This window comes from Ovis canadensis, chromosome 12 (assembly GCF_042477335.2).
Source record: "Ovis canadensis isolate MfBH-ARS-UI-01 breed Bighorn chromosome 12, ARS-UI_OviCan_v2, whole genome shotgun sequence".
NCBI lineage: Eukaryota > Metazoa > Chordata > Mammalia > Artiodactyla > Bovidae > Ovis > Ovis canadensis.
In genome coordinates this window covers 29714057-29740509 of record NC_091256.1, presented here as the reverse complement: position 1 = coordinate 29740509, position 26453 = coordinate 29714057, and the positions used below count along the sequence as shown (strand labels likewise).

The 26453-nt window shown below is 38.2% G+C and overlaps 1 protein-coding gene across 1 annotated transcript in view; it reads left to right on the top strand.

Moving 5' to 3' along the window:
• The window catches only part of USH2A (usherin), a 939490-nt gene that overhangs the window by 588588 nt on the left and 324449 nt on the right, over positions 1-26453 (top strand). The window contains exons 38-39 of the mRNA XM_069544562.1: positions 16171-16321; positions 16931-17073. Coding sequence (XP_069400663.1) covers positions 16171-16321; positions 16931-17073 — 294 coding nt within the window. The remainder of the gene's footprint in view (positions 1-16170; positions 16322-16930; positions 17074-26453) is intronic.

Below are 26453 nucleotides of genomic sequence, written 5' to 3'. Positions count from 1 at the left end.
TTGATCATGTGACCCCCAGAAAATTCATCTCTTCCTTAGGCCTCCATTTGCTCATCTAAGAAGGAGTTTTGTCATCATGTAACTGTCCTCAGGGGATTTTGGTTAAGGGAGAAAGGATGTGTGTGTGCGCGCCCTGGGAAGATCAGCTGGTATAGACTATTTGTTAAAAGAATGGAAATTGTCATACATAAAGAGCACAAAATACACAGAAACTATTACTAATTGGGTTGAAAATTAAACCAGCCCCAAACATGGAAATGTTGATTTTCCTTGATGATTCCAACCATTGCCTCTGAAAGCTGCATGGAAGGAAACAGCAGACTGGTTGTGGTATATTAAATTATAAGTGAGGACTAATTTGAGGATCAAAGATGCTCCCTGGGAGATATCACTCCACTGGTAGGAGAGGCATTAGCTGTCTCCCTCTGTCTCATGTATTTGTACTCTGTGTCTTGGAAATATCCTTCCCCACAGTTTTGGAATCTTGATGTTTAATTTAACACAAAGGTCTTTGAGACACACAGTGGGGGGTTGTTATGGGTATTTCTGGCATTGAAGAAATTGAAATGTACATGTTTTTTCTCCTGTATCAAAGACAGACAAGAATCTAAACTGACATTTTATATCAAATGAATTATGAACTGTGTACTTTGTACCTAAGGGAACAACAACTAAATTAGAGTTTAAGATTAAAAAGAGAGACAAAAATAGGCTTTTACTAAAACATACAGTAATTTCTGCTATTCTCTCTGATGGTGATATGGCCGAACACAGTCCTTATAGTGGAACCACTGAATGGATGCAAGCTCTTCTGAAATCTCCAAGATTTAAATATATGGGAGAAATTTTCTCAGAATAGCTTAACTTTAGGATCAGTGAAACATTATGGATGATCTGATCTTAATTTTTACCTTTTTGTCAATCTTTCTTGCTTAGGAAAAAAAATAATATTTGCCAAATTTTACCTCCTGAGAAAATATGGGATTAGATGTTACTTGAGGAACACATAAACTATACACAGGATAAGAATGGTATGACAAAAGTTCCATATTCTATATCTCTACTGTTTCTATGTAACTCCTACATACATAAACGGGCTTCCTGGTGGCTCAGATGGTAAAGAAAATGCAATGCAGAAGACCTGGGTTTGTTCCCTTGGTCAGGAAGACGCCCTGGAGAAGGAAATGGCAACCCACTCCAGTATTGCTGCCTGGAGAATCCTATGGACAGAGGAGCCCGGCAGGCTACAGTCCATGGGGTCACAAAGAGTCAGACACGACTGAGGGATTAACACACACACACGTGTATACAGGCGCTCAAGTAAATTACCCTCATGATTAAGATCATGGATTTTAAAATCAATCAGAATGAGCTAAAATTAAGAAATTAAGTTATACAATCATACATATTTTGCCTCTTTCTTTTCTTTCCATAAAGTGGAAGAAATGGTAGTAAGTACCTCATGAGTTTGACGCTGAGGAAATTATGTATGATAAATGAATGCAAAGAACGTAGCACGGTGCTGGTCACATAATAACTGTGTATTATTTGCAAAGGTATAGCCTCCCAACATATATGACAAGATTGCATAGCAACAGACTAGCATCTTGCTTTTTAATGGCTACTGATTTCTGAAGTACAGGAAGCATTTGGATTAAATTTTTCAGATGAAGATCCTGTCATGTTTATGTAATATACTTGCTAATCATTTTTGAAATTACTAGTTGAAGATTCTTGGGAATTGGGGGTGATCTATGCTTTCTTCTTCCCGGCAAAGCTATGTTTTGATTACCCTGCTAGTCTTCAAAAGGAGGTATTGTAATTTGTGCTACATACACATTAAAGTAAGGTTATTAATATTGATACATGTATTTTCTACTTCTGAATTTCCCAGGTACATAAACCTAAAACTGACAAAATTCCTTGGTATTAATTCCATATACTTCTGATACGAGTGCTACACAATTAGTACTTGTGTGGCAAAATTGGACTTCCCTGGTGGCTCAGACAGTAAAGAATCCACCTGCAATGCCGGAGACCTGGATTTGATCCCTAGGTTGGGAAGATTCCCCCGGTGGAAGGCATGGCAACCCACTCCAGTATTCTTGCCTGGAGAATCCCCATGGACAGAGGAGTCTGGCTGGCTAAAGTCCATGGGGTCACAAAGAGTTGGATATGGCTGAGCAACTAAGTATATCACAGTACAGTGGCTAAATTACTTGAAACAAAGAACTCACTAATAGTCTGATTATAGATTTTTTTTCTCATAAACTAAATTACATAGTTATAAATCATGATTTTGGTCAAATGAGCATCATTCTATTATTTCAAATTCTGGGTTCTAATTCTACTATTTAAGAGCTGAAATCTGTTCTTAGATCTTTTAAAGCATTTTTTATTCCTCTTATGACTATTGTTTTATTTTCACTAGTAGAGAACGATAAATTAATGACTTATTCAGGCAAGGGATACCAATATATAATCTGAGTGTCTTAAGGCTAGATATGATTATTACTTGAGTAATTAATCAACATGAATATTAAATCCAATTCCATTGTTAAGATGTCTTTTATAACCAATCCTCTCTGGTTCTTTGATCATTAAATGACTAAAATTTTATCAATTAATCAAAGATTCCTTTATTTCTTGGTTCTTGATTCTGTCCCACAAGAACAAGTAGGTTCAGTAGTACCATAAGAAAGAGTCTGATTCTTAAATATAGTAGTTTAACTACCTAAGTTTTTTCTTTGTTTCTTCTACTGTGGTTCTTAGACACTCAATAAAGGAACGTTTGGTGCACCTTTTCTAAAGAGAGTGGCTTTGACCTAGATTGAATTTACTCATTGCTAAATTGCTTATTAACCTTGCTAAGTGTACCTAATTTAAGTTTATAAAGGGGAACTTTTTAAAAGAGTTATTTAAAATAAAGTGAGTAATATTTTAACTAAAGATAGACTTAGTCCACTAATATTTCTGTGTGTACCTTACATTATTTTTCCATTTGAAGATATATTCTACATTAACGGGCTCAAATAATCAGATTCTCAAGGAAAAAGGACTTAATCTATGCTGTCTGGAAACTAATTTGGGTGAATATTATGGTATTCAAAATAATAGAAAGACTAGGAAATGCTATTAGGGATACTAAGATGAACTCAAATGTCAAAAGCAAAGGTTTAAATAGAGAGTCTGAATCTAGGATATCTCTGCAAGGAAAAAGAAATGCTCTCATTGGTAGCTTGAGAAGTAACCCCCCCAAAAAAAAATTCTTCTGGACATTATGACCACCAACTTTAGGGCCCCTAATTAGTCTGACAAAGTGACAGTTCCACTCCTACCAGAACAAATAATGTGTCTAATGAAATTCAAAATCTATATTTTTCTCTGAATGAACTACAGTGAACTACAGCATTCCCAGCTTTGGAGTATTTCAAAATTAGCAGAGGATAACTTCTGTCTGTCTGTTTCCTGAAACTGTCTTGCAGAGTAATTTTAGGCCACTCTTATATCTTAAGCACAAAGGGAAATGAAGGTAGAAGTATGTTGCTTTGGTCCTGTGGATGCTAATGTGAAGCGGAATCTTCCATTTCTCAAAATGGTCAAGAGCAATTAGTATTCAGTGGAGTCTTTTTATTCTGGTGCCCTTGCCTCACCCCTGCCACCCCTTTCTGTATTAGTCTTATTATAAACTGTAGTTGGGAATATTCCGGCTTCCTTTCCATTCTAATTAAAGCATTCTTAGTGAACATGAGGTTAGTTTTTTATTTCATAAAGAACCATAACTAGAGCCAGGGTGAGATCTGCCAAGTGGGTTTTGTATTACTTTTGACAAATATTTGCACCAATTTTGATTGAGGTAGTCTTACACCGATAAAATGTTCTGGTGGGGTTTTAGGTTTCTCTCAGAAATGTAGGTCCACAAGAGTCAGTGAGAGACCAAAAGTAAATGTTATATCATCTTTGGGTTTTATTCAACAAAGTACTCCATTATTTCATCCCCGGGTTGACAAGTAATTGATACAATTTTAAACAAAATTTTTATTTTATGCACATGCTTTTTAGTCAAGGCTTTTGTCCTAAATACTTCTCTATAACCCCAGTGACAACCTTGAGAAAATGTCATCATTTCTTTAACTTGGATCCATAAAACCTGCAGCCCTTGCTAAGCATCTTGTTTTGCTATTTTTCTCTGGAGACCTTTCTGGGAGCTTTCACAGCTAAAGTTGCCTTAACAAGAGAGGAAAATTTTTTAAAAATCTGAGACAGACTAAACAAAGGTTATTTTTCCAAATCTCTACCCCCATATAAGCATCCTCAAGATTAGAATGACATAATTTTTTTTAATAAATAAGCTTCAAAAATGTCTTCATTTAAAACCTCCTAGCTATAAGATTTCTCACTCTGCAAAGCAGTGTCCACACTCAAAGCTGGTTATTTGGATGCCTGGGGACAGGTAGGGAAGAGGCAGGAAAAGGAGGCAAAACCCGCTCTGTGCCTGTGAGGAGGGGCAAGGTTCTGGCTTAGACAGTCACTTCAAAAGGCATTGCTTAAAGTGATAGGAGTTTGGGTTTTGGAAACAGGTTGCTAGATTCAAACAGCAGTTTAACCACTTATTAGCTGTATGCTTTTGTGCAAGTGGCTTATCTGCTATGGTCTGAATATTTGTGGCTTCCCCAAATCTGGGTGTTGAAACATTACACCCAATGTGATGGTATTAGGAGGTGGGACCTTGGAAGGTCATAAAGGTGAGGCCTCAAAAACCAGATCATACCCTTGTAAAAGAGGTCTAAAAGAGCCCCCTTCCACCATGTGAAGACACAGCCAGAAGGCACTATCCATGAACCAGTAAGTGGGTTCTCAGGAGGCTGCATGGTAAACAGGAACACGGATGGAGTTTCAAACCAAAATACCCATGTTTGAATCCCAGCTTGGCACTTAGAGCAATCACAAGGAACTGTAAAAACATTATAATACTCAACACTTTTAAAATTCATGGTCTGGCTATACGGTCAGATGAATGCCGTGTGTATTAAACACAGCTATCCAATATACCCATCTCAGAAAAATCTCAGACAGTCATTCTGACCTGAAATTTAGTATTCAGGCTTGCCATCCCTCTTTCTCCCTCTGCACCCCCACCTCTGTTATTGAATTCATTCATTTCCTACCAGCTTCTGCCTTGATTGCTGGGCTCAAGCCACAATGCCTTAAGGCTCAGGCCCAGCTTGCCCTTGCCTGAGATGTGTGTCCCCCAGTTGTTTGCAAACCCCTGCTCAAATACAGTCTCCCCCACTACCTTACATAAAATGTCAGCTTTTCCCCCACCTCCTCCCTCAGCACTCCCAATCCCTTATATTAGAAATATTTCTTGGTTACTAAAATGTTTTCATCACATACACACAAAAGGTAACTGTGAGGTGATGGGTGTGTTAATTAACTCGTTTGTGATAATCACTTCACAATGTATACATCTATGAAATCATCACATCGTTACACTTTAAATATACAGTTTTACTTGTCAATTATACCTCGATGAAGCTGGGGGAGGGAAAAGAACTACTCATAAAAAGTGGGGGGAAAATAGAATCATTTCTTTTTTGTGTCTTTTGTCTCTCTCTCCTTAAAAAAACTGATTTAACTAATTTAACTTAATGTATTTCCAGAGCATAGGATACTTCCTTGCTTATAAGTAGACATTTGTCAATTTTTGTTTCTTTATATAAATTATATGTAACTTCTTCCGTGGTATCTCAGATGGTAAAGAATCCACCTGCAATGCAAGAGACCCGGGTCTGATTCCTAGGTCAGGAAGATCCCTAGAGAAGGAAATGGCAACCCATCCCAATATTCTTGCCTAGGAAATCTCACTGACAGAGTAGCCTGGCAGGTTATAGCCCATGAGGTCACAAAGAGTTGGACATGACTGAGCAACTATCACTTTTTTTTCATGTCCTATCTTACATAATAACTATGTAAAATAATGTTAAATTTATATATTTTATATACTTACACAGTATATTGTATAAAAATATTAAATGTCTATTTTTAATATACACTTGCATATATTTAATTGCATACTAATGTTTCTAATGCTACATACTTGCATTATTATGTATTGTATATACAGTCATACTTAAATATACACATACATGAAATATTCATTCTGTTGGAGATACTGGGAAATGAATCATTCATACCTTACTATCAGTTCAGTTAAGCTCAGTCACTCAGTTGTGTCTGACTCTTTGGGACGCCATGAACTGCAGCATGCCAGGCCTCCCTGTCCATCACCAACTCCCAGAATCCTCTCAAACTCATGTCCATCGAGTCGGTGATGCCATCCAGCCATCTCATCCTCTGTAGTCCCCTTCTCCTGCCCCCAATCCCTCCCAGCATCAGAGTCTTTTCCAATGAGTCAACTGTTCGCATGAGGTGGCCAAAGTATTGGAGTTTCAGCTTCAGCATCAGTCCTTCCAATGAACACTCAGGACTGATCTTCTTTAGGATGGACTGGTTGGATCTCCTTGCAGGCCAAGGGACTCTCAAGAGTCTTCTCCAATACTGCAGTTCAAAAGCATCAATTCTTTGGTGCTCAGCATTATTCACAGTCCATTACTATTGGAGTAAATAAATACAAGTTTCTGGAAAGCAGTTTGTCAGCTTATATCTGAAATGGTAGTACCATTCGTCCCTATTGACACAATAATTCTGAAAAACAAAACTGAAGGTGCATTTATTAGGATACTTGGAATATTATTTATAATATCAAAAATGATGTTGTTCTACATCAACACCAGCTTTAAGTGAATGTTCTACATTTGTAGAAATACTATATGCAATTATTTTGAAACATTATGTTACTAAAACTATTTAATGTCATAGAAATTTTCACTATATATTATAAAGCAAAGTTTACAAAATAACATATTAGAAACGTTGAGCATAATGCTTTTTAATTATATGTGGAATAAGAAGAAAGACAGGAATCTTCAATAGTATAAAAGTGGCCATTTCTGGGTAGTGTCAGTATGGATAGCATCATTTTCTTTGTTTGGTAATTTTCAAATTTTCTATCATGAACATATTTTATAGTTAGAAAAATACATGCTTTTAAAAGGGGTCATGTTTAGTTCTGCAAGAACTAGTCATTTTCTTTAATCATTTTTGGTGAGCAATAAATGGCAACCCACTCCAGTATTCCTTCCTGGAAAATTCCAGGGATGAAGGAGCCCCAAGAGCTACAGTCCATGGGCTTGAGTCAGACACGACTGAGCACACACAGACGGGCAGACAGACAGAGTTCTCAAGATTTGTTAAGCGCTCTAAAGTTTACCAACAAAAATGAAAAACAGATCTCTGTTCTCAAATAGTTTATATTACCATTACTTTTGTGTACTATGGGGGAAACGAGGACTACTGGTTAAAAATGCCTGAAGTTCTGTCCCTAATGGTAATACCAGCTTTTTCTCAGGGATTCCTAGAGAAGGTCCCTAAGAGTTCAGTGTCATTAGCAGGAACAACCACATGTACCCATTGCCCAAGGTTGTCCCTGTTTCAAGCCTGCTCCAGCTCAGTGCATCCATGTTGATTATTTATAGTACCCTGTTTTATTCTCAGAAGGTCCTGTTATAGACAAAAGAGTATATTCACCATAAGTTTTGTAGAAATAATATATTTTTAGCTCTACCTCAGGGTCTTCCCAGGTGGCATTAGTAAAGTAGTAAAAAAAAAAAAAAAAAAACCACCTCCCAATGTGGGGTACACAGAAGACGTGGGTTCAATCCCTGGGTCAGGAAAATCCCCTAGAAGATGAAACGGCAGCCCACTCCAGTATTCTTGCCTGGAGAATCCCATGGATAAAGGATTACTGGCGGGCTACTGTCCACAAGGTTGCAGAGAGTTTGACGTGACTGAATACCCAGGCTCCCTATCTCAGAAAAAGCTAACCAACAAGAGTAATAATGTAATGGGGCAACTTAGGAAGCAACTATTTTCCTATAACTGGTAATGAATAGACGGGCACTTGAATACCACTTTTCTGGGATGTTTTAGGCAAGAATCCTTTATTTAATAGAAAGTTAGACTTCATAGTTAGTTGTCCTCCAAATTTAAAATGCGTTGACCATTCTGTGGTCACTTCCATGACCTACCTGTAGATAACACATGATATTTAAAAATTTATTTCTTGTACTAATGTAAAGACCTCTCTGTGTTGCATTTTACTGAATTTCTGGCTTTAACTCATTCTTGAGAAGTAGCAGATTTGTACTGGCAGTTCTGTGTGAGGTTCCTTGTAGGTAATAAGGAGATGCTGTGATAAAGAAGACCAGAAAAGTATTGTTTAAGAATATGACTTGGACAGAAAGTAAATCTGATCTTTACAAGAACTAATCTATTTAATATTGTAAATGGTTTTCTTTCATATTTACTTAATGTGTTCAATATTTATTCTCTATTATAAATCACCTACTAGAACAGGCTGTTTTGTGGTGTAAAATTAAGAGCACTGTCCTTGAACTTAACCAGTCCCTGTTTAAATCCTCACACTGCCAGTAACCAGTTTCGTGATTTGAGATAAAATATGAAACCTGTGAGCCTCAGATGCTTCATCTATACTTTAGAGAGATAATGCTACAATTTCATCATGTAATTCCAAGGATTAGAAATAATTGTGTTAAAGAGCCTGGCACACAGTATGTGTTCCAAAAGTTAGCTCTTACGAGAGACTCTTTGGCGAACATTAAATCTGGTTTAACCTACTTGTCACTGTTTAATGCTGCTCTATTTGTACATCCTTGTGCTCAAGGTTGACTGTCCATTTGTTAGCACATCTGCATATTCCTCATAATTAATATCTTTTTTAATGACATATGGTTTAGTGACTGGAAATGGAGTCTTGCCTTCTGTTTTCAATTTGTTTATGATTCAACGACTCAATAGATGTGTCTGAACTTTAATTTTCCATTCTGGAAACTAGAATTTAAAATCCTTGCTCATATGTAGCTATTTCAGAAAATGAGAGGAAAATGTGTACTCTGAGGATTTTGACTATGTGCCAGGCTATTCAGCAATGCAACAGGACGCATAGAGATGAAAGGCCATGGTTTCCCTCATGCTAACAGGGAGACCTAAATGAGGATGCCAACAATCAAGTCTTTGAAATCAGAAAGTAGTTTGGGCTGGGATGAAGTCAGATTTCAAGTGAAACTACTAGGAAGCATGACATCTGCTTGGAGTGACCGTGGGCAGAGATGGTGCAAGTCTTGGGCCCTGGAATTAGCCTGAGGACAAAATGGCTCCATGTGACTGCCTAACAAAGCCCTGTGACCCTGTCTGTTCCTCTGAAGCCCAAGGTCCTGCGCATATTTGGTTGTGAACTTCTAATTCTAAAGCTCCTAAAGCACTTCCACCTCTTTTAGGTGCACATTCTGTGCTGTTTGAGTCATGTCTGTCTTTTACGTAAGTATTTGGTGCTCTAAACTCCCTTCCTATTTATTCTGCTTTTCCCTGCTCTCAGCAGAGAACCATGTGCAGAGTGGCATTCAGTATCTTTTATTACAGGTTTGAATTTAATACCAAATACTGCAGACTTCTTTGACATCTTAATGTAGAATCTGTATTTCCAGCATTTGAAATGTATACACGTATACCCCAAAGTCATACTGTAGTAGTAACGTCGGTGGACTATCCTGAGACATTGGTGCCCCTGCGAAGCCCATTGAATTTGTTTTCTCCCCACAGGTTTCCTCTTTGGGTGGGTCACTATAGCTTCAGCAGTCACTGGCCATGTGAAAATAAAGTTTCTGGTTCTGCTTTTCAGAGCTCCTCCTCAAGAGTTCTATAAATCTATATGGAGCAAATGTTTGGGGCATTTTGTTTGTTAAAGGGGGCATTTACACATGTACATCATTTAAAAGTTTAATAAAATCAGACATTCAAAAGATTATACCAACCAAGCTAGTCCAGTCTGTGATTTAATTTATTGCTTCATGTTCTGTATGCATTTTGCCTTCCAAAAGAGGTTGAATTTGAAATTTTACTAAGAACGCTTTTGCTTAAATTTATAGATTGGGCTAGCTCTCTTATCCAGTTGCCGTGCAGAATTAGTATTTACTGGACAAGATGTGTTGATTCAGGAGGTTGTCTGTGGAGTGCTTGCCTCGTGAGGGTCATATTAAACTTGAGAGAAGCTTTTTGAGCAACATAGCATCTTGGAGACAATATATCAAGCTGATAGATACACGGCTCTTGTGTTAAGAAACCAGGAATGGAATTATGGCTGGTTCCCAGTTATTGCTTTGATGCTAAGGACCCTCAGAGGAATAGGCCTAGGATAAAAGGGGTTAACCAGAGGAGAAAAAAAGGTTTCCAGCACTCAGTGTTACTGAAAGCAGGTAGAATGAATAGTTCTATGTCAATAATTCAAGATGATCACTTTGTTAGGAAATATTTGGGGATTCTATATAATCAGAGTGTGACCAATTTAATGGAGCACATTTTCTTGTTATCACTCAAAAGAGAATCCACGATACATTATTATTATTATTATTATGGAGCATCTTTTGGGCATTTTTTCCTTCCCTGACAGCACTGTAAAGCAGTTCCTAACACTTGAAGGATATTTTGGTGTAAATATTTAAAACTCTAATAATTTTTCATGCTGATGACATCAGAGCTGTCTTCTTCAGAATTTGGATCGTCAGTGATATTATACTCCTTGACAGAAAAATTAGACAAAAAAAACAACCAAACAAGGGGCGTGGTTTTATGTTATACATTATATGAAATCTGCACAATATTTTATGCCCAAGCTCTTTTGATATGTGTGCATTTTTATACATCAATGAAAGAATATACATCAAATAAGAAATCATCATTATTATAACTGTGTTCAAAGATAAAATATCACTTTAAAAGTCTTTAACAACAAATGTCCCTCAAGCCAAAGATTTATAGTTAAGTTACTGAGTATCTGGCTGTGGACAGCCAGCCATCTTCTTGCATTTCCTAGGTATGTCCCCATTCCACCCCTGAAAAAACTACTTCATACCGTTCTTTCCCCTCTGTTCAAGCACCCAGTTCATCTTTATACTTTGGCACTGGGTGGATGCATTTGCTTTTATTTTGCTCACTGGAAAATGGACACCATCAGAAGAGATCTTTGCTGTGTTCCCATCACCAGAGCTACTGATCTCTGTATCTGCAGCCTGGGTCTTTGTTCACTTCTGCACAGTGGTGGGCTGTCCTTGCTCTGTTCCACAGCCCATGTCCACTGGCTCTCAACTCACTTGTCATATACCCTGTTTCACCTTTCTCTGACTCACATACAAGGACCTGGTGATTAATTATTCTTCTTTCGCCTACGTTATCATCTCCCTCGATCTCTTCTGGATCATCCCACAAAGCATGTAAATGCTGCAACTTCTTCCAGTATTTAAAAACCTTCCTCTGATACCAGAAGCTTCTCTAAGTTTGCCCCATTTTCTTCTCCCTTTAGAACACAATCCCGCAGAAGTCTTCTAGGCTCCTTGTATCAGCTCATTCTCCTCTCAGTTTTCCCCAGTCAGACTACAACACCCACCACTGCCCTATGTCTGTTCTTAGCAAGGTCATGTCGAATTGGCCAAATGCAAAGCTTAATTCTTGGTCTTTTCCTTTCTTAAACTCAGTACATTTGATGGAATCGATCCGTCCTTCCTTTCAGAGACACTGTCTCTACTTGGCTCCCAGGGTGCACTTTCTCTTAACTTCTCCCTTATTTTACTGATCCCTCCTGTAAGTAAATCTCCTTTATTGCAGAGGCCCACCTACCCGCCTCAAGATTTTGGTGCATCCCAAGCCTCAGTGCTCAGATCTCTTCTCCACTCACTCTATCTGCACTCAACCCCTTGTTGATTTCAAGTCTCAGCTGTGGAATACCACATAGACGTTGATCCACAATTCCTATCTAGACTCATGTCAGTGACTTCGTTCTTGGTATAGCACTGAAGTTATGAAGTAAACTTCTAAAATGTGTCATAGACAAAAGAACTCTTGAATCTTCTCCACATCCCATTTCTCCTCTCAGGTGCCATTCACCTGGATGCTTGGGCCAAACACGTGGCATCATCTTTCACTCCCTTATTGTCTACCAGCACCACATGCCACACTCAACTGATCCGTAAAATATGCCGCCACCTCGACTGCTGGCATCTGAACCTAATCTGCTGTCATCTGCTAGCCCTGGATGACTGCAGTGGGTAACCTCCCTGTTTCCAGCCTTGCCCTCACACATCACTGGCTTAGTACAGAATGGCCTTTATTTGTTTAGAATCAGCATGTGTCCTTGATGAAAAACCCTGTCATAGCTCCCAACACTATTTACAATGGAATCCAAAGTCCTTACTGTGACTTCTAAGGTGTGGCCCTCAGTTCAGTTTAGTTGCTCAGTCGTGTCCGACTCTTTGCGACCCCATGAATCACAGCACACCAGGCCCCCCTGTCCATCACCAACCCCCGGAGTTCACCCAAACTTATGTCCATAAAGTCGGTGATGCCATCCAGCCATCTCATCCTCTGTCGTCCCCTTCTCCTGCCCCCAATCCCTCCCAGCATCAGGGTCTTTTCCAATGAGTCAACTCTTCGCATCAGGTGGCCAAAGTATTGGGGGTTTCAGCTTCAGCATCAGTCCTTCCAATGAACACCCAGGACTGATCTCCTTTAGGATGGACTGGTTGGATCTCCTTGCAGTCCAAGGGACTCTCAGGAGTCTTCTCCAACACCACAGTTCAAAAGCATCAATTCTTCAGAGCTCAGCTTTCTTCACAGTCCAACTCTCACATCCATACATGACCACAGGAAAAACTATAGCCTTGACTAGATGGACCTTTCTTGGCAAAGTAATGTCTCTGCTTTTTAATATGCTGTCTAGGTTGGTCATAACTTTCCTTCCAAGGAGTAAGCATCTTTTAATTTCATTGCTGCAATCACCATCTGCAGTGATTTTGGAGCCCCCAAAAATAAAGTCAGACACTGTTTCCACTCTTTCCCCATCTATCTGCCATGAAGTGATGGGACCAGATGCCATGATCTTAGTTTTCTGAATGTTAAGCTTTAAGCCAACTTTTTCACTCTCCTCTTTCACTTTCATCAAGAGGCTTTTTAGTTCCTCTTCACTTTCTACCATAAGGGTAGTGTCATCTGCATATCTGAGGTTATTGATATTTCTCCCGGCAATCTTCATTCCAGCTTGTGCTTCTTCCAGCCTAGTGTTTTTCATGATGTACTCTGCATATAAGTTAAATAAGCAGGGTGACAATATACAGCCTTGACGTACTCCTTTTCCTATTTGGAACCAGTCTGTTGTTCCATGTCCAGTTCTAACTGTTGCTTCCTGACCTGCCTATAGGCTTCTCAAGAGGCAGGTCAGGTGGTCTGGTATTCCCATCTCTTTCAAAATTTTCCACAGTTTATTGTGGTCCACACAGTCAAAGGCTTTGGCATAGTCAATAAAGCAGAAATAGATTTTTTTTTTTTTGGAACTCTCTTGCTTTTTTGATGATCCAGCAGATGTTGGCAATTTGATCTCTGGTTCCTCTGCCTTTTCTAAAACCAGCTTGAACATCAGGAAGTTCACATATTGCTGAAGCCTGGCTTGCAGAATTTTGAGCATTATTTTACTAGCATGTGAGATGAGTGCAATTGTGCAGTAGTTTGAGCATTCTTTGGCATTGCCTTTCTTAGGGATTGGAATGAAAACTGACCTTTTCTAGTCCTGTAGCCACTGCTGAGTTTTCCAAATCTGCTAGCATATTGAGTACAGCACTTTCACAGTGTCATCTTTCAGGGTTTGAAATAGCTCAACTAGAATTCCGTCACCTCCACTAGCTTTGTTCATAGTGATGCTTTCTAAGGCCCACTTGACTTCACATTCCAGGATGTCTGGCTCTAGGTGAGTGATCACACCATCATGATTATCTGGGTCATGAAGCTCTTTTTTGTACAGTTCTTCTGTGTATTCTTGCCACCTCTTCTTAATATCTTCTGCTTCTGTTAGGTCCATACCATTTCTGTCCTTTATCGAGCCCATCTTTGCATGAAATGTTCCCTTGGTATCTCTAGTTTTCTTGAAGAGATCTCTAGTCTTTCCCATTCTATTGCTTTCCTCTATTTGTTTCCACTGATTGCTGAGGAAGGCTTTCTTATCTCTCCTTGCTATTCTTTGGAACTCTGCATTTAGATGCTTATATCTTTCCTTTTCTCCTTTGCCCTAAGAAGGCTCTAAGGGCTCTAGATGCTGCCTCTCTCTCCAGCTTCCCCTCCACTTCCTTCCTTTCCTTAGTCTGATTCAGCAACACTGGCCTTTCTGACGATTCCTTACACACCGTCTGCACTTTCCCTTCCTCTCTGCCTTTGCCATGACTGCTCCCTGCCTGGATTGCTATCCCCCCAGACATTCGCATGACTTATATCACTAAGGTCTTTGTTCTAGTGTCACCTAATGACATTTTCTTCCTATGGCTCTCCTGTCTAATCTGAATTACTGTGTGCCAACTAAAACCCACACTCCTTTTGACTTTCTCACCATGCACTGTGTTTTACTCTTCACCTAGTGCCACCTGGTAGGATCTGTGGCTTCTGTTTGTTCATCACTGGCTTCCTCTGTTTGCATAAGTTCCATAGGGTCAGGGGCCATGTCTATTGGACTCAGTGTTGTTAACCCTCCATACAAAGAACACTACCTTTCACAGAACAGAGGCTCAATAAGTGTTTACTGAATAAATTAGTGAATTATTGATGAACTCAGAACTCTTACAACAGACTGATGAGACATGGATTCTACTTCTTCCATTCTCATCACTGCCATTCATTCGCTTCATAGTTCATAAGCCAGCTCTCCCAAATTGGAGAGTACATAAAAGTCAGACACCATATCAGGTTATGCGTAAATGGAAGCTAAAAATGAACCCTGATAGTTGTTTTCATCATTTTGATTCCTTATCCTCCTTCAGCAATGGCTTTAAGTAATCCTTAGTTATTAAGAATTTATGTTACAGTAATCAGAATGTCCCCCAAAATTGCATTGTAGTAGTACTTAAATTATGCTAAGGGAAGTTCAGATAGTCCAATATAATAATAACAATAGCTAACAATTAATAATTACCAGGACCTCAAAAAAGGTGATTTATTTACATTTCTTTGATCTTCACAACCATCCTGAAAGGGCAAAGTGTTACCCCCATTTGAAAGACAAGAAACATAAGCTCAGAGTTGTTTGGTGATTTTCCCAAAGGCATTGAGCTGTGCTTGATTTCCTTTAGAGTTTCTGACAAGCTTTGGAACACACTCTGTAATGATAGGTTCATTCAAGTTGTACCTATTGGAAAATTTAATAACCAGAGTCTTCTTGTTTGTTTTTTAATTTTTAATAGAGTAAGCTTCACTTATTTCTGTTAGGCCTTCTAGAACTATCCAGATAGATTTCCCTGATAGGTTTTATCAAGCTGGTATCCTCAATTCAGGAATAATTTGCCAGGTTCAACTAGACTAGAAAACGTCTGTGTCCCAACTTGTAACATATTTGAATAAAGGCAGCATCACTGTGAGAAGGGGCAATTGACTGTATACAACACGTAGAGAAAGAAGGTTAGTTTTTACATTTTCATAAATAAGAATTAAGACTGAAATGTGCTACTTTCATTGTAGAAAAATAAAATGTTTAATAAACCTTCCTCAGGAAAAAAATCTGATTGTCTTTGTGATCATGGTATGATTAAAGAGACAATGGTGACATCAGTGGAAGAAATAAAAGATCTGGACTCCTTCACTGTTCAACTGCTTGATTGTTGAGCAGAGCTAAATTTAAAAAGGTATTTTAATATTTGCTTCACTAAATCCCCTCCATGTTTTCAATTAGAGAAACAGAAGTACAGGTGCGGATGTGCTGTGTGTTCATGTGTCTTGCTCTTTGGGGGCTGGCTTTTAAGATGGAAATATTCATGGAATCGTGTTGAAATGAACAATGAGGAAGTACAGTAGTTCAGGAATGAAAATGTTAAATTAAATGGACCATGTTTAACATTGTTGTTGATCCTGAGGAACAGTTTTTCCAGTATATGGAGCATTTCGATTCCATCCAGCATATGTTCGCCACAGTTTTCTCTGCTCTAATTCATCTGTGTTTTTCGACAGCTCCAGATGGCGTGCTGCCTCCGAGGCTTTCATCTGCCACTCCAACCAGTCTTCAGGTTGTCTGGTCTACACCAGCTCGGAACAACGCCCCCGGCTCTCCCAGATACCAACTCCAGATGAGGCCTGGCCACTCCACCCATGGGTTTCTAGAGTGAGCATTCTACTTGTCCATCCTTGTGTCATCTGGGTTATACGGTTTAGCCATTAGTTCACTTTACCTTAACTTTGTTGTAACAATAGGTAGGTCAGTTCTCATTTGCAACAAATAAAGGCCCTCTTTTAAAAGATCCAGTAAACACACACACACAAAAACACCCAAGCAGTGCCCTAGGAGATAATTATTTGCTTTGCCAAAGTATCTATTTTTAACTTATAGAGGCTTAAAATAAGATTCCTTCAGCCTTTTCATGAACACATGTATATGCCAAAAACAAACATATACCAGAACCCCACAAAAACTGCTGCCTAATTATGGCTACAAAATTATAATACTTATTCTACAAATTCCATGTGGCATCAGTCTCAAGACTAGAATTTACTCCATATTGATAAAATTGCCATTTCATATAAATGGAATTATACAAACCCTTAGCCAAATAGCTACTTATTTTAAAAGAGATATCATGCAATGACAGAAAACTGCAGAACTGAGAGGCACATTGACATCCCCTGAAAATCCTTTACAATAAGATTTTACTTTTGTTAAAATTTCTTTGACTGTCTCAGCCCTCCTAATTTTAGGATTTCATTCCTCATACAGGCTATTTTCCAATCCTTCTGCATCACTAAACTATGAAGTGAGAGATCTCCAACCATACACGGAGTACGAATTTCGGTTGGTTGCCTCCAATGGATTTGGCAGTGCCCATAGCTCTTGGATTCCGTTCATCACCGCAGAAGACAGTAAGTGGTCTGAAAAACACACAGCTGAATATCTTCTGCCTTAGCACATCTTAAAGTCTTTATGTTTTTCCAAAACAAAGAAATAAGCCTCCGGTATTCGCTTGATATCGAGTGACAATAATCTTTTCCAGGACCAGGGTGGTCAGAGTCTCCAGAAAGAAGAAAAATGTGGGTTTGGAGAGTTGGAGAGTTAGGCCTACTGACAGGAAGACATAATTCACAGTAAATTATGATATGGCCCCATGCAGTCCTTCAGGGTAAATCCAGGTGTCCTGAAAGGAAAATGATATCCTCGTCTGTTCTATGACCAAGTATTGCAAGTGTTCTCTGCAGAAGAACATGAAATATGGACCCTACTTCCTAAGGATGCTTAGAGGTCATTATAGATTGAGATTGTCTTATTCAACCAATACAGGGAATTTTCTAGATTTTTATGGAAGACTTATATTTGCAAATATATATATATATATATTACTAGGTTATATAGAGAAAAGAAATACATGGTTATCATATTGAGTTTTATACAAATTGCCTCTTGAAAAAGCATATATATGGAAGTATAACTTTTTAGAAAAGTTAGAAATTAAATCAAGCTATACAGAGTGAAGGAGGACACTGTATCTTTGAACAGTGAGGTTTTTAGGGTTAATCTTGTCAAGTCTTTTAATCAGAAGCTTCTTAGAAGATGTTGCTCTGTTGGCCAATTGCCATTCTAGCTCTATATTCAATCAGGACCCAAGTGACTTTCAAAAGGCTGGATATTAATCTCAAAAGGCACAGTATATGAAACAATATCAATTGTATATGAGATAGATTCTTTTATATCTACAATATCCTTAATTATATTAGTTTAGTGAGAATAAGACCTTAAATGAGATAGAATCAGAACTATCTGCCTTCCTTAATGCTTACTTAAAAAAAAAAAAATCACACACACACACACACACAAGCAATAATATATAATACTTCCTTCATTTCTCCCAAATTGTAATTACTCCCAGGGAACAGGCTAGGTACTTCACAAGGACACATCCAGGCATTTCATCTCAAGGGTACCATTTAGTAAATTATCAGCATGGTGCAGTAAACGACACCCACGGTCCAAAAAGCATCAGTGCACCAACTCAACGTGCCTACACCTCTTTTAGTGAGAACATTACATGCACTCTGGCAGATCTGACAATATGAACACCAACTGTATACAGATGTCTGAACCAGGGAGCTCACAACCAAACTAGATTTCTGAAGAAATATTTCTTTTTTAAATCAGCTGAAAAAAATATTTTTACTATCCTTAAATAGTGCATTCTTGATGGCATGTGATGGAGGTTAACTAAAAATAATTTTTTGCCCACCTCAGAGGTGATGACACCACAGAACTCCACACTAGAAGAGGAGAGAAATGACTCCTTTTTGGCACCCACCATTTCTGTTTCGATAAATTCTGTTCCGATAGAGAGGGGACAGCACTTGTATTTCCTCCGTGGTGATCGTTTTTGAATAGGCGCCAGATTCTCCTACCTACAGGCAGGAAGTTAGCTCATAAAGTCCCAGACACTGTAAAGGCCCAGTTAGAACAGGGTGCTCTGTTGAGCAAACTTCTCCCCTGCTGCATCTTACCATGAAACAGGTTTTACAGGCAGATTTTACAGTGTTTAGAATTTTCATGCACAGAGACTTGGCCATCTCTGTGGCTTTTAGGGCCTGCGACCAAAGTGAATAGTGTTACCCTTCATCTTCCTTCATTAAGAATTAGTAACATTTGATTGTATAGCAGGTCCTAACTCATGAAACCCAGTCATCATTTTCATTGAAATACTTTCTCTGAAACAATGACTTGTTTCCTCTTCTGCTTCACCTGTGACGTCACATCCACCAGCAAAGGACTAAAGGCTGGCCCATTTGCCCCTCTAGGTTAACTTACTAGTGCATGCTCACCCCCAAGGTATAATGACAGTGTCCTATGTATTTTGGGTGTCGGTGGAGATGGATACCATCTCTGAAAGGATGTGCAATTGAGTTGACAAAGACTGAGGGATTGGCACTTGGCTCAAGCAGTTTTTCTGTCAAGGCTTCAAAGCCTTGATTATAAAACTACCCATGCTGACAGCTCCATGCCGGGATCACACTTCATACTTGGTCCTAACCAGCACCTCCCATTCAGCAAAGTGCAATTTCCAGTGTAGAAATTCTACATATCAGCTTACGGAATGAAACAGAGAAGTCATCTCATACCCACATTTAAAGTTCATACTATCAGTAGGGACCTTTCCACATCAGCCAAAGCCCCCAAACTTTCCAGTACCAAAAAAAGGTCACCAGTAGCAACATTTTTCATATGATACTGTGATGGTGTGATTTCATCAAGCCTGTTATACAGCTGAAAGCAGAAAGAGAAACCTAAGCAGAAAATGACCTAGAGCTAGAGAAACAAATGCTTGCATGCTAAAAGAGGTTCTCAGAGATGGAGAAAGGGGTGTGAGGAATTTTAATAGATTTTTTTTTCAAATAATTTGTCATTTACATCAGTGGGCCACCAATATCCAATTCCATGCATTTTTAAAAATCTAGTGTGCTTATGCCAAATAATAATAATGCACATTTCCTATGAATATTTTAAATGCAGTTAAACTTGCGTTAATAAAAGATGTTTGTTCCAGCCAACTTGGTCAGTATAGTGTTCGACTATTTGTAACCAGATAAATACAAACAACGCATGATTTTTTTTTTTAACATGCTGCTGGCTATCTAAGTACCCAACATGCCTGCAGTCTACAAAAATGCATTAAGATTGGGATAAATTTAGAAGCATGGGATTAATAACATGAAGATACTTACCTATCAGCTGAAACTTTTTGATATCTATTAATAAGAAATAGCCATCTCTTCTGATTGTATTATTTATCTCTCTCTCTCGAGTATCTACAATTGTTTCCTGTGCAGTATAGGCTGTAAAAATGGAAGTTGGCTGCATGCCTTCTGCCTACAAAAATGTAGGCAGACTTTTGTAAAATATAAGATAACTCATTTTTCTTTAAAAATATAGATTCCCTAGACTAGTAAAATTCAGCTTTCTCCTAGGGTTTCTTGGCTACCAAGATCAAAATATGAAATATATCTTTTTTTGAGTCATTTTAATAATGAACTTGTATACACAATTAGGTCAATCTGATGAAAATGAGATTCTTTTCTAAAAATCACTTATCTACCTCTAAAACAAAACAAAACAGAAAAGACAAATTTCTTCCAGAGTGACCATTTAGTTGTCATATATTTTTTAAAGACTAAAAATTGAATGACTTTGCTAAATTTATAGTTTAAAACTCCACATATATATTTGTAACCATCCATCTAAGATGCATTATTGAGTGAAATTTGTGCGATTTGGCTATTCTATAGATTTACTTAGATGATTTTTTTCATGTGTTCATTATTTTCCTAACAGACTCATTGTTCATTATCTTTGACTGAAATCTGCTAAAAAATAGAAAGATATATCTTATTACCAACACAGTGAGATTTTCAGTGCTATTAACATACTGTATCTACTTATTATATTAGTTCTTATTGTTATTTTTTCCCCACACTTTCAATGCACTGTGAACAAAGGATGTAGTGTCTGGATCCTATTTTACTTTTCTCATTAGCATTTTTGAGCAGTTTTCCTCTCTCATTCATCTTTAAGATTCTCATAGCAATTTACAAAGCAATATTGAAATGTATATCTAACAGAACAATTTTCTGTCTTGTTTGTTGTCTAACAAAATTCTACTCATCCCTCAATCCCAGTTCAAATGGTACCTTCTCTGTGAAGCCTTTCTTCCTCATTTCTACCTTAGGATTTTGGTTTATATTCACTTGTGCAACGTCAATATCTCTTTCTGAATTGTAATTTCTTAGGACCTAGGATTCTGTCTCATTTGTCTTTGTAGATCCAGTGCTTAGTGGTGGATCTGATATAGAATAAGTGCCCCAAATTGTTAAAGTACTGATTAAAAAGAGTTTCATATAAACAAATGCATGAAACCACTGACTTCTCTGGTGGCTCAGACCGTAAACTGTCTGCCTACAATGTGGGAGACCCAGGTTCAATCCCTGGGTCAGGAAGATCTCTTGGAGAAGGAAATGGAAACCCACTCCAGTATACTTGCCTGGAAAATCCCATGGATGGTAGAACCTGGTAGAACTCTGCAACCATGGGGTTGCAGAGTCGGACATGACTGAGTGATTTCACTTTCACTTTTATGAAAACTTAAGCAAATCTTAATTGGGTACCTACCATACTGGAAGGACTGAAAGTTACAAGGATGAATAGGAAAATTCTTTACTTGAGTCATCCACAGACTGCTGGGAAGAAATAATAAAACAATAGAGTACTGCGTTTGAAGATGAGGGCAAGCTCAGAGGAGAGCTTCTCCCAACACCACCAGGTGTCAGGAAAGCCTTCCCAGAGGAGAACACAAGGAGGGAAAATTAGAATGATTTCTATTTGGGGATCACATCAATATCAGATTTCCAATTTACTTTCTCACCATTGGTCCAGGAGAGGAAAGCTATTGCTGTAGGAGGTACCCACTGACACAGGAGATAGGGCAGCTTGTAGAATTCTCTGCCTGTGACGTCAGCCTCTGAATATGAGACAAGAAGGGTGAGGATGAGAGGCAGGTGTTAGAGAAGGAAATCCCAAAGGCGATCCTCATTCTTTGCCTTGGTCAGAGGCAGCCTGTTGGCTGTCCCTGTGTTTCCGTCTTAACCGGGATAATGAATGTTCTAATCTGAGAGGTCTCTGCTAGCCCAAAACCATGTGCTTCTTCAGAAGGAAGACAGATATATAGAAAGGAAAACATATTTCCAAAAGGAAAACATATTTTCTTCTTATTCTCACAAACTGTAATGGATAGAATACTGAGCCCTGGTGACAGAGAGGGGAAGTAAAGCTTTGGTACAAAATGCGATCAGTTGATCATGTTATTGTACTTCTAGAGGGGGATTTTCCAATCATTTAATAAGTGTCTTTGTGCCTTTAAGAGTACTTAAATTTTACAACTAATATTGCATGGGAGAGATCTTTTTATTAGTGTGTTGTAGAATTTAAAGTCAGTCGGCACTTTAAGAGTTTTCTATGTGAGGGGAAAACAGAAACATTTGTAAATGAGGGTGGCCCATATTTATATCGATGGATTTTATTTTATTTAATGAAGATCTGGGAGCAGTAAGTCTCAGTAGTGCTGCAGGATGATTTTACTTTTCTATTCCAAACTTATTTCCTAATTGCTTTAAATACTAACTTCTGAATGCTGACATGTTTATCCTCTCAAACAGGGATGTGGTCTCTATTTTACCCACAACAGAAAATCCATGATGCAAAGTAAATCATTCTGCTGAATTTGAGAGCAAAGTGTTTCTGTATATATGTCCCTACAATAGTTATTTCCCTGTTGCATAGACTTCCCCTCCACCAGATTTTTGCATTTCCAGAATTTATAAAACAAATTAGTATCTTTATAGTCTTATTTCTATATCCTAATATCAAACCCAAAGTGACCAACAGAAAAATCATTTGAAAGGATGAACCAATTAATGAAAAATTCTATCCACCTGACCTTCATTTCCCTCTTGAATTCTTGAATCTGTTTGGGGCACATAAAGCCCACTGCTCTTCTAAATTTGGAACTTCTAGTTCTTTTAGGACTTTTTTCTTCCTTCATGAATTTTCACATTAACACATTTCATTCTCTGCCCCAAACTTTCAAGAAAGAATCCACAGCCACTCACCACACAACACAGCCCCATTCTGGAAGACAAAACACTTTTCCTAACCTTCCTCTGCTGTCCCGGTCTCAGGAGAAATAGAGAAAATAGTTCCCCAATATCAGTTCACCTACTTGCAGACTATAAATTGTATCCTTTCAACTGAAGCAACCTTGTAGTGTTCAGATGTTCCTTTTATTAAGCAACGATGCCCTGTTACACAGCCCTTTTCCTATTTTGTCTGTTGTCTAGAAGCTGAATATTCACATACTTCCCAAATGGCAGTGCCCATTTGTAATATTTGTTTTGGGATACAATGATCTTACCTCTGTATCATCACAAGATTAATTATTCTTTATCTTTAATTTATTGGTCCTATTACTTAAGTCTTTTATTATAAGCTGTCAAAAAACTCCTTTTGGGAAGTAGTTGGGGTATAAATAATAAATTGATAAAAGAATTCATGATTAAAGAGGAAACGGAATCCATCACTCCACTCTTCTGCTAACATTTTCACAGTGAATAGCAAGTGACTGTACAAACAATTAGCACAGAGCATACTGCTACGTATAATTATACATCTATGTATTTGCCACCTTGGTTTTTAATTCACTGGCAGATTTAGAGGATATTCATTCATAGAGTTAATATTACTGAAAAAGAGCTTTTAAGCCAAGGGAGTTTTTAGTTAAAATGGCAAAAAGTAGCTTCAAGGCAGCAATGAGGAAACATCAGGAAAACTGAGCGATTGTGGGTAACTCTAGTAGCAAACGGGTTGTAGAAGACCCATGAAAACCACTTAAAAAACAGTTATATACACACAACAGATGTGTCATTGCAACTGTTTATTCTTTCCAATCATTTATACACACACACACACACCCACCCATCCTTCCCAACATACACAGCTGAGTATAAAAATAAATAAGCAGACCCCTCCGTGAACAATCTCATTACTCTCTTTTAGGCTGGGGCTGAACTTTTGAAGCTGATGAGCGAAATCGTTTCCCATAAAAGATAATTTCATTTGCCAAAATGAAACTACTTTCCATTATTAATGCTATAATGAAACAGCCTGAAATATGAATCAGTGATCTGAACAGAAAGGATGCTCCTGTTCCCCGCTCCAGGAGGGGAGTTCTCTAAACAATTACACCCATGGAAAGGGCTGTACGGTTGTATTTTCATCACTCGCCAGCTGAGCTGTGTGGCTGTCATACTTCCAGTCTCCCCTCCAGTGACAGCCGCATTGACAACATGTTATACTCCACATTGATTTTACAGTTAAGGAGCTGATTGTGATATATAGGGATTTTAAGAATTCAGCTGAGAGGCTGACTTTTGCCTTTTATCATTCCATTAAAATTTTATAACCATCTTTTTCATGTCATTTCATCCATGAATTCTTACTTTAGAAAGTGATAGCTACTGCTGTGAGCATAACTTTTCTCATGTTCAGAGCTTTTTATTGTATTAGCAAACTACCCCAATTATAGTTATTACTCATGTTTTACATAATTGTGGTGACCCTTTCAACCATGCAGTGGCACGCCAGTTGATTTGTATATAGAATTAGATGATTCGGCTTATCATTTTAAAGCACTAAATTGAAAGCGTGCCAGGAGTCGGGTTTTAACACTTCCTTAGCCAAAGGAGCTAATTAAGCTGCTTTCAGCATCCTCTCCTGAGTCGCCTACTTTAAGGACCCTTCTTGTCACAAGAGCTGGGAGCCTACTCAGCTAGAGTGGGAAGCTAATAAAATGTATTCTGGCTTTTAAGGGGGAAAACATCATGCAATTGAAATTGAACATCTCTTCTTGCCCAAGATAAGAGATCATCTTTAAGGAAAGGCTGTGTTCTGTAGGGGCTTGAAGTACCAGTTCATCTCATTATCCTGGATGTTTCCCTGATAACACTATCATCGTAGTCAAGAGAAATAAAAGGTTTATCTCCATCATAACAGAGAGCAAACTGCATCATTGTTACTTTTCCCTGAAGAAGCTCACAGTTTGATAATGCACATATGATGAATAATTATGCAAGACCCCTGTGAAAACCCTAATAGAAAAATATTCTGATTTTTAAGCGTATATTACTCTTTTTTGAACAGGGAAGGGTGAGTTAGGGTTAGACTTGAAAGGCTCAATTCTCCACCATTGATTTTATAGACCCCAATCTCAGAGGATTTCGTTTTACAAAACAACATTGATATCTTACAAGACTTGCGCTTGCTTTTCTTTAGGAAAGAGCCAAATCTGGATGACAAGTATAAATAAGAAAGGATCTGTATTCCTATTTTGATATAATAATTGCTACCGCTGCTGTGTACCAGACAGCAAAAGTAAGAAATGTCACAGTGGTTTGACGAAAGCTTCAGAATGAAAGCTAACAACAGACTAAAACGAAAAATGTGATCCATCTCGGGATCATTGTACTTTTAGGATTTTTTCTCTTCAAATAGGATGCATTACCAAATTGTCAGAAATGGCTTGATTTCAGGGTTAGTGCAGTGTAACAGCTTTCCTCTCTAAAAGTAATTATGATTCTGCCATCAGTCCAGTTGGTGACAAATATGTGAATCATGTTGTGTAAAAATACGCTCCTATCACCAGCTACGATTGTGGTCCTTGGCTCCGCAAAGCTGTGGTTGCGTTTAAAATTTAAACCTTGATTATAACACTGAATCACACACACACACACTCACATCATCAGTGCTGTTTTAAACAATTACTAAATCCAAGTCTATCTTTTTTAAAGATTTTTCCATAAAATCTAATGTTCACAGAAGAATCTCATAAATGTTTAAATTGCTGTGGGCAGAAAAGGGGGATATAGGATTTTTCTTGATCTGTTGTAGCAATTTATAGATTTCAGGCCGTGGTTTATAAGAATGCTAAATGTTCTGGAATTACAGCTGTTACTGATCAGTGATTGAGCCAGATTTGTGTTATTGCACCATGTTCTTGCTTGTACCTAGAGAGCAGTAAAGCCTCAATATAATAAAAAGCACCTGCATTTTAAATGAAATTTCAATTGAAAAACTTAACAGCCCTTCAAATTGCAGAATTTAACGCAGCCCAGTAAAGCTTAAATAACACTTTGCCTCCGCAGGCTGAGGGGTTTGCATTCAAGGTGACTTGAGTGTGTCGCATGGTGAAATTATTTACAATTAAGGAATTTCTCTGGAGGGCTGCAGGATATTTGCTGCTCCACAACACCTAGGCGGGCATATGGCGGGCCTTTTTCAGTATTCATGGAGCCTCCTGAACCTTTATGATAATTGAATCAGTTAGAGTGCTGAGTGGAGCAAGCATTAAACCTGTTAACCTAAAGGTCAGATCTGTGCATTGTTTATTTATCAGTAGGTGAAAGAGCTAAATCGGCAGCTTCTGTCACAGCCACAGTAAAAAATCACCTATAATATTAACAGGGAGTAGATAAATTGCAAAACATGGATTAGAATGATAAACAGACCCAGGGATAATATGGAATATATAATGAGAGATGCTGAAGGATTTTACTGGGCTATAAAATATGCAGGTTTGTTATGATAGTGTTATTGATTATAATGAGTTACCAGAGTTCCAGAAAAATGGGGCATAAGTGTGAACTTTGGTTACAGCTGTCCT